General features: G+C 41.0%; 1 protein-coding gene across 1 annotated transcript; it reads right to left on the reverse strand.

Annotated features, from left to right (window-relative positions):
- Nucleotides 1-3,477: 3,477 nt before the first annotated feature.
- Znf594 (zinc finger protein 594) lies at nt 3,478-8,869 on the reverse strand. The gene is given in 4 exon segments (XM_077801259.1): nt 3,478-3,485; nt 7,336-7,765; nt 7,925-8,253; nt 8,365-8,869. Coding segments are annotated over 4 exon segments (1,272 nt in total).
- Nucleotides 8,870-9,987: the final 1,118 nt, after the last annotated feature.

A 9,987-nucleotide genomic window follows, 5' to 3' on the forward strand; every position in this document is an offset into this window, starting at 1 on the left:
CCAAAATAATTATAATAAAAACAAAAAAATATTCAAACATCTTCATCATTACTATCTTCATATGGTTATGGTCAATGCTGTGTGGTTACTCTGATGATGTTAGACCTGAGCTCTGACTGAAAGGTTTCCCACACTCATTACATTCATAAACTTTCTCTTAAGTATGACTTTTCTGATGTCTGGGCTCCATCTGAAGGCTGGATCTTCAAAAAATGATAGCTATTTTTATAAGTGTTTCCCCACTCATTACATTCACAGGGCTTTTCATTGCATTCATAAAATTTCTTCCCACTGTGAATTCTTTGATGCTGAATAAGTTGGGAGCTCCCCATAAAGGCTTTCCCACATCCACTACATTTACAAGGCCTCTTGCCCCTGGGGTTTTCTGGTATTCTAATTAGAATTTAGCTTCATCTATAGATTTTCCTAGAGAGACTATTTTGACAGCTCATTTAATTTGTGACCCCCTTGTCAGTTTTTTCACCTTTTACATAATTTTTGTTGTTGTTTTGTTTTGGTGGTACTCGTGGAGTTTGAATGCAGGGTCTTGTGCATGCTAGGCAAGGGCTCTACCACTAAGCTAGATCCTTTCCTGCCAACTCCTTTTTTTGAGAGCCTATGTTGCTCAGACTGGCCTTGAACTCCTGAGCTCAAACCTTCCTGCTGCCTCAGCCTCCTAACTAGTACTATGGCGCATGTGTACCCAGCTTTCTGTTATGATCTTGATGAAGTATGAAGGCTATTTTCGTGGCCTGAACAATTTTGGATAGGTACACTCATAATAACATTTCTGGACATGGAAAGTGGAGACCCTATTCCTGAAACCAGGTAATTGGAACATAAGGTCCAGTTAGTGAGTCAGATAACAAAATTTACATTTCATCACTAAGTGAAATTGTGAATGTTTTCTCTTGGAACCAGAATATTTCTAAATGAACAATTTCAAAACTGTCACATTTTTCTAATATTCTTTTTTTTTAATTTTTTATTCGTTGATAGAACTTAGATTTATTTATTTATTTATATGTGGTGCTGAGAATTGAACCCAGTGCCTCACACATGCTAGGCCAGCACTGCCACTGAGCTACACCCCCAGCCCAATTTTCTAATATTCTTATCTCTGCCAATGCCCTGTCTCAAGCTTCTAACCTTAAATTATTCTTAAGTAATTTCCCTACTGCACTGAATAGTGTCCCACCAAATTCATGCTGCGTGACTTTGTTACCTAGTCTTATTTTGCCTCAGTTTCCTTATCAGTAAAAAGCACTGAAGAGATTTTGTGAGGATGAGTTAATATGTATAAAGTCCTTACGATAACATCTGGCTCACAGAACTCAATGAATAATACTTGAAATCTTGTTACTTGATTAATAACCTTGAAGATTATCAAGATAATCCTGCTCTTATTTAAACTGGAATTAGTTGTACATCACTTTCATCATATTAGTTACTGTTCAAATATCTTTAATTTGCCAGGGGCAGTGACACATGCCTGTAATTCTAGGAACTGGAGAGGCTGAAGCAGGAGGATCACAAGTTCAATACCAACTTAGCAATTTAGCAAGACTGTCTCAAAATTTAAAAAATAAATAAATAAAACAAAAAAGGATTGGGGATGGAGCTAAGTGATAAAATGCCTCTGGGTTCAATCCCCAGTACCCCAAAACCCCAAAACCAAAAACATTTAATTATCCCTAGTTATTACTGTATTATATCTTTAGCTAGGTATGGTGGCACATGCTCAGGAGGCTGAGGCAGAAGAATCACAAGTTGGAGGCCAGCCTGGACAACTTAGAGATCCTGTCTCAAAAAGGGCTGGGAATATATCTCAGAGATAACGTGCCATGGGTTCAATCCCCAGTAGCCCAAGGGAAAAAAATGTGCGGAACCAGATTTTGGAGGTGGGGGGTACTGGGGATCGAACTCAGGGGTACTCAACCACTGAATCACATCCACCGCCCTATTTTGTATTTTATTTAGAGACAGTGTCTTACCGAGTTGCTTAGTGCCTGGATTTTGCTGAGGCTGGCTTTGAACTCAAGATCCTCTTGCCTCAGCCTCCTGAGCTGCTGGGATTAAGTCACTGCACCCGGCTGGAGATAGGATTTTGGGGGAAGTGAAAATACTATATTGATGCTATAATGGTGGATATGTACCATTATACATTTGTTCAAAGCCATAGAATGTTCAATACCAAGAATCTAACCCAAAGCAAACCATGGACTTTGGGGGATTGTGATGTACCCTTGTAAATTCATCACTTGCAACAAGTACACCACTTAGGTGGGGGATATTATGTTGGGTGAGGCTATGCATGTGTAGGACCAGGGTTATAAAAAAAAATTTCTAACTTCCTCTCAGTTTTGCTGTGAACCTAAAATTAATTCAAAAGCCCAAAGTCCTTTAAAATAGAAATGAAACAATATGGGGGAATGCTATGGTTTGGACTCTGTCCCTTCCACATTAATAATCTTGAAGCTCCAACCCAAAATGTGATAGTATTTGATCATTTGACTCTGTCTTTGGAAAATAATTAGTTTAGATGAATCACAAGGGCGCAGCTGTTACATGAGGGCATGGTCATGATGGGATTAGTGCCTTATAAGGAGAGGCACCAAAGAGCTTTGGGTCTTTCTGCTACGTATGGGCAGGGAAAGCTGACAGAAGAGCTCTCATATCTCATCAGAACCTAACCATGCTGGCAGCCTGATCATGGACTTTTAGCCTGTAAGAGGGGAGAACTTTGGTGGGGATGAGAGAGTAGAAGAATCCCATGTCCAAAAGGTAATGCTAAAAAGTCTGGAAGGAGCCAGCAAGATATCAGTCTGTCTCATTTTATTTCCTAGAGGTATCTCTAGTAAATGGGTGGTGAGGAGGATATTTTTTGAATGCTAGGCAGAGTCTACCACTGAGCAACACCCCTAGCCCAAACCTCTTTATTGACAAGTTATTTCAAATAACAGAACAGAGACAGTTGGGTATCCCAGAGAGAATTATTTGTAATGTCTGCTTAAAAGAAAAAAAAAAAGAAAGAAAGAAAAAGAAAACAACAACAAAAAAACAACCCACACCATAATATTCTTCCAACTCAGGAGGAAGTTCATTTTGTGAAGGTCAAATAGTCCCCATGGAAAACTTCCCAGTCTCTGAAGAAGATCCTTACCCAGAAAGCCCTGACTTCCTTCCCTCTCCTGCACTCAGTTTTCATGAAGATCCCCTTTTGCATTGACTATTGGTCCAGCTCCCTGGGGACAGTCCCCGACCCGAGTGTATCCCACACAGTCACTGGTGCAGAAATACCAGTTGTCTGGGAGCCAGGCTAGGCAGAGCTATTGGCTGCTGCCGGGTTTCTGTTCTCGAGACTAAAAGGCTCAGGGGTCACTCTAGTTAAACTGGGCTAACTGGGCTGCACGAAACAACCACACAAGAGACACAAATACCTTTTTCTTTGGGGTCGCTATGACGGCTCCTCTGACCTTAAGGGTCTGCAGAAAGAGAGACAGCGAGAGCACGAGCTGACCCCTTTTATTGAGGAGAATCTATTCAAATGAGGCAAGGGGTCAGGTTTCAGGGGGCTGAGTCTATCTTCATGATGTCCACTGTCAGCAGGTTGACTGACACCTGGGTAGGCCACACCCAAGGGCACAGTAAGAGAAGGGGACACACACAAGGCACTTTCATGGAAGAGTCTATCCTAAACAGGGCAAGGGGTTATATTACAAAGCAACAGGTGAGCATAGCTGCACCCATGGGGCTGTAGGAAGATACACCCATTTCTGTGACTGAGGGCCTCAGCACCCAGCTGGGGAGTGTAACTCAGTCACCCATAAGGTTGGCTTCCCACAGGCTGCAGTGCTGGGAGTGGGGAGCATGCTGAGAGGATGCAGGGCAGGGTGGCGCGAGTTGGGGGAAGAGGGGTTCCAGGGACCAGACCAGACCGCGCAGGGTAAATAGCTACCCCTGGACTGACACTGAGTCTATTCCTAGACAAACCGGGGGAAGGGAGACACACTTCTGGACCATGTGAGCAACGTCTGTCCAACTGAGGGTTTGGATCCCACCTGGAGGCATGACCTTATGTGGGAAATGCCACATCCGAGTCCAGGAAGGGCCTGGTCTAGTGGCGACAGGTAGATTATAGTTGATGTGCTAAGTTGGCTGTGGCCTGTAGAAGCACAGTGGAAACACTTAACACCACCTGGCAGTTTATCAGGGAAGGTGACCAGAGTCTGTGAGTCCTGTACATGAGAAAATCTGAATTCCTTTCTTCCCTCCTAGTTGTGGGTCTTGGGGTTAATTTGCTTTCTTGGGATCTTAGATTCCTATTTATAAAGCAGGGACAACACTAGTACCCACCAAATAAGACTGAAATACAAGATAAAGTTGGTGTTAAGTGCTTATCACTGTAACTGACACATGGGAGGTTCTAAAAAATAACAGAGCTAGGAAGCCAGTAGCCATCCTGATGGGGATGTTTGTAGAAAGGCCACAAGACTAGAAGGCAGTGCCTAGGCCTGCAGAAGATTGAGGAGTAAATGTTTGGTTTATAAAGGAAAGGTAAGCACTTTGCAGAAAGGCCTTCCCAACTATGTCAAACTTCGCATTTTGGTATCATATGCCACTCCTTTCTGGCAATTATCACAGTTGTAATTTTATTAATTATTCTCATTAATCTCCCCTCCATTCTTTTTTAAAAAAATATTTTTAGTGTAGATGGACACAATACCTTTATTTTATTTATTTAAATGTGGTGCTGAGGATCAAACCCAGTGTCTCACACATGCTAGGCAAACACTCTACCACTGAGCCCCAGCCCCAGCCTTCCCCTTGATTCTTAAAACCTCCATCAGGACAAGAAACTGTTGTATATTTCTGTTCACTCTTTGTAGCCCTCAGTAGACACCTAGTAGAAGCTTAATATGTCTAGAATAGGTGGAAGAATGGGGCCAGATCAGAATACATGTGTCAATTTAAGAACTTTTGACTTCAGGGCTGAAATTAGTGGAAAACCAATGAAGAAGCTTAGAAAGGGGGTGTCACTGTCAGATTTGTCTTAAAAGAAGATAGTTTAGGCTGCCCTGAGAGAGGGGTTGGAAGCAGGAAGACATTTTAGGAGGTATGATATAGAGGTCTAGCCAGTAGTCTGTCCTCCCAGTTGTGAAAACTAAATTGTCCCCAGACATACCAAAGGTCAAAAAAGGGCTAGGTATGGTGACTCATGCTTATAATCCCAGCAACTCAGAAGACTGAGGAAGATGGATCACAATTTTGAGGCCAGGATCAGCAAATTAACAAGACCCTGGATAAAAAGGGGTGGGGATGTGTCTCAGTGGTAAAGCACCCCTGGGTTCAATCCTCATACTCCCCCACAAAGATGAGAAACGTGGACTGAACTGGCGATTATTGAACATTTATTTCCTTTAATGAACACACACACATTCTTCCCTAAAACTGATAATTTTATTTCCTATGAAATATTTATTTTACATGAGGTCCCACATTTCAATTGTACCCATTCCTCAGATTATTAGACTAATTTTCTCTCAGTTTTGGTCCTCCTGGAGTTTAGTCTGTTCCCTTCACTACACCAGATTGACCCTCTTGAAGATTCATCATTCTACAGGCTTCTAGCAGACTCTGGACACCCCTTGAGATGATACATGGCTATGCCCACTTCACACTGCAATACTTGTTTAAATGGCTCCAGGAACTGGCATCCTAAATATTCTTGGGTTTCTCAACTATGCCACTGTGGACACTTGGGGACAGATAATTCTTTGTGTGTGGGGGCTGTGTGCTAAGATATTAGCAAACCTGCCCCTGGTCACTAAAGGCCAGTAGTTTGTCCTCCCAGTTGTGAAAACCAAAGTGTCCCCATGCATTACTAAACTGTCCCCTAGGAAGAGGGCAGAATAACCCCAACTGAGAACCACAGACTCCCTCCTTGCATCTCATAAATACCTCTATTATGGAAAGGTATGAGGTTGTGTTGCTCCTTGTCTTCATTGTCCCACTTGGCAGTTTTCTTATCTGAATACTTATGTAAGCTAATATACACTCTACCAGCAGGTCAGAGTATAAGAAATATTTGATGATTGAGTCTGATTGCACAGTCAGGGCCTATACAATTAAGCATGATATAATTGCCAATTTCAATTGCCTAATTTGACTGGCTTCTTTCTAGAGTTCTATTTAGACTCTCCAAATCTCAAATAAACTGTTCTGGCTAAAGAAAAAACTTTTCTCTTTATCATCTGATCTTTCAAAAAGTCATCTAAATCTTCTGACACTGTCTGGTTCTATTCTCAGTACATGCTCTTCTCCTGACTCTTTGCTCTTTTTGATTTTCTGACACTACTCATAAGTCTCCAGTCTTTTTCTTGGGAACATGGGCTTAGCTCTGGTGTCCTACCTTCAGCTATTGTGTGTGTATGTGTTTTGGATGGGGGAGAGTGCTGGGGATTGGACCCAGGACCTGAGCTCTGATTGAAAGTTTTCCCACATTCTCTACATTCATATGGTTTCTCTCCTATATGAGTTTCCTGATATGACAAAATTGGAGGCAAGTAGGCAAGAGCTCTACTACTGAGCTATACCTACAACTGTCGAGTCATTTCTATTATCTTTTTATTTCATATAAATCAGTGGATTATCCTAATTAGCATTATGACATATGCATGAGCATATTTTTTGTAAGAAAGAAGGGGGATACATATAAAATATGTACATAAAGATCCCAAAGAAAGATTTAATTACTCTATAAAGTACTTAAAACAGATTTATATCATCTCTGAACTAGGTTAGATTGAAACAACTCCTTCCACAAAGAATTTAGTTTTGGGGTTGCTGCCACAGTAATTTCTAATGATTTTAATGTTAGGAAATCCCCTAACACATTCTTGGGTAGTTATACCCTTAGGACCATACTCCAGTGTCGTCATGGAAGCAGAAAAAGGCTATTTAAAAAAAATTATTTTTTAGTTGTAGTTGGACACAACACCTTTATTTCACTTGTTTGTTTTTATGTGGTGCTGAAGATCGAACCCAGTGTCTCATACCTGCGAGGCGAGTGCTCTACTGCTGAGCCACAACCCCAGCCCAGAAAAAGGCTATTATGCCCAAGAACTTTTAGCTTTTCCACTTGATTACACTTGTATGTTTTTTACTTAATAGGATTTTTAATTGTTTTCTGCTTTCAGAATTTTTTCCCAATAATTAAAAAAAATTCTCTATAGTTTTCCCACATTCAGTACATTCATAAGGTTTTTCTTCCTTATGTTTGCTAAGATGTAGTCCCCAACTAAACTTTGTCTACATTCATTAGGTTTCTCCTACCTGTTAGAATAAGTCCTATTTGAAGACTCTCATAGTCCCCAAATTTCTTTCCAGTATGAAGTTTCTGATGTTTCAGAAAAGCTGCACGCCCACTGAAGGCCTTCCCACAGTGGCTACATTCAAAAGGTTTCTCCCCAGTGTGAATTCTCTGATGACTAATAAGGTGTGAATTCTGACTGAAGGCTTTCCCACATTCAGGGTACTTGTAGGGCTTCTCTCCAGTGTGAACACGATGGTGTTTAATAAGATCTGAGCTGCCCCTAAAGGATTTTCCACATTTATTGCATACATAAGGTTTTTCTCCACTATGAACTCTATGATGTCTCATCAGATCTGAGCTCTGATTGAAAGTTTTCCCACATTCTCTACATTCATATGGTTTCTCTCCTATATGAGTTTCCTGATATCTGACAAGGTTGGAGCTACCTCTGTAAGTTCTACTACCCTGATTACACTGTGAAGTGTTTTCCTCTTGGTGAATTCTCTGCACTTCCCTAAGTTCCTCATCCTTGCTGAAGACTTTTTCACATTCTTCAAGTTTGTCTCCAGTATGAAGTCTCTTATGTTTTAGAAAGGCTGTGCGCCAAATGAAGGCTTTTCCACATTCTTTACGTTCATAGGGCCTCTCACCATTGTGGACTCTCTGATGTTGAATAAGGAGGGACCGCTATCTGAAGGCTTTTCCACATTCACAGCATTCATAGGGTTTCTCTCCTGTATGAATTTTTTGGTGTGTAACCAGGTGTGACCTCTGGCTAAAGCCTTTCCCACATTCACTGCATTCTTAGGGCTTCTCTCCTGTATGAATTATCCAATGCCGAATTAGATCTGAACTTGCCTGGAAAGTTTTTCCACATTCAGTACATTCATAAGGTTTTTCTTCCTTATGTTTGCTAAGGTCCAAGTCAGAAGTGGAAGCTTTTTCACATTCAAGTTTCTTTCCAGTATGTAGTCTCTGATGTTTAAGAAAAGCTCTGCATCCAGTGAAAGATTTCCCACATTCTTGACATGCATAGGGTTTTTCTCCACTGTGGAGTCTCTGGTGTTCAGTAAGGTGAGAATGCTGCCTGAAGGCTCTTTCACATTCATTACACTTGAAGGGTTTCTCTCCAGTATGAATTCTCTGATGTGTAACTAGGTGTGAACTCTGACTGAATGTTTGTCCACAGTGGTAACACTCATAGGGTTTCTCATCAGTGTGAATTCTGTGATGTATAATAAGATCTGAGCTTTGATTGAAGGTTTTCCCACATTCACTGCACATATAGGGTTTCCCTCCATTATGGATTCTCAGGTTTAGGAGAAGGTTTGAATTTCCCTTAAAGGCCTTTCCACACTCTTTACATTCATAGCTATTTTTGCCACTGTGAATTCTTTTATGTCTAACCAGATTAGAGCTCTGGTTGAAGTCTTTTCCACATTCATGACATATGTATGGTTTCTTTCTGGTATAGATTCTCTGATGTATGGTAAGATTTGAGCTCTGATTAAAGTCTTTTCCACATTCATTACATACATATGGTTTCTTCCCCATGTGAATTCTCTGATATATGATCATGTTTGAGCCCTGGTTAAAGATTTTTCTATATTCCTTACATTCATAGGTCTTGTTTATGTTATTAACTTCCTGATGTTCAGTCAGTCTTGACTTCTGTTTGAAGGTTTGGACACAGACCTCATATCTATGGGATCTTTCTCCTGCGGAAAGTATTTTTTCTCCCTGACATCCATGGCCTTGGTCTCCTGCCTTGTATTTTTTGGGGATGAGATTCACTTCCTTGATAACTCTCTCTTAGGATGGGAGATGTCTCACTGCATCTTCCAAGGGGTTTATCCAGTGCCTCAATATCTGGTCCTCAGGATCACGGGTATTGACTAACTCACATTCCTGGGAGGTGAGCCTTTGAAGTCTTTCTGGTGAAGCTCTTACTGAATCTTTTTCTTCCGATATTTCTTTTTTTTTTTAAGTATTTTTTTTTTTAAAGAGAGAGTGAGAGAGGAGAGAGAGAGAGAGAGAATTTTTAATATTTATTTTTTAGTTCTCGGCAGACACAACATCTTTTGTTGGTATGTGGTGCTGAGGATCGAACCCGGGCCGCACGCATGCCAGGCAAGCGCGCTACCGCTTGAGCCACATCCCCAGCCCTTCTTCCGATATTTCCATCTTTGATTTCCACTGTTTCACCTTATTTATGGTCTCAGAATCTGAAATGATAAGCATATCATTCTATATTCTTATAAAAAATCACCCTTATCTGTCTTGGAAAGTGTAAGAGACAGAAATAAAAGAATTTAAAAGACAATGCTTTCTCCCACCAGAGCTGGGTCATACCTTATTTGAAAGACTCTGACTGTCACAGAAACACAAACCCTGTTGGTGGAGATTTGTCAGGGTATATTGGGAGCTGGTCTTAGGGGGTGGCCTGAAGGGTGGTAGAAAAAATACATGGCAGGAGGCTGGCAGTCCAGAACTGGTCCACAGGAAGTGGTCTGTAGAATGAGGAGGAACTCACTGGATGGTATAGCCAGACCACAACTGGTTTACAGCAGCCCATTAGAGTAATTGCCAGCAGGAGTCTTAAAAGTTAATCTGTTGGCAGCATACCAATATATATATGTGTGTATATATATATATATATTTGAAAGCACACT

This window comes from Urocitellus parryii, chromosome 7 (genome assembly GCF_045843805.1).
Source record: "Urocitellus parryii isolate mUroPar1 chromosome 7, mUroPar1.hap1, whole genome shotgun sequence".
NCBI classification, from domain to species: domain Eukaryota; kingdom Metazoa; phylum Chordata; class Mammalia; order Rodentia; family Sciuridae; genus Urocitellus; species Urocitellus parryii.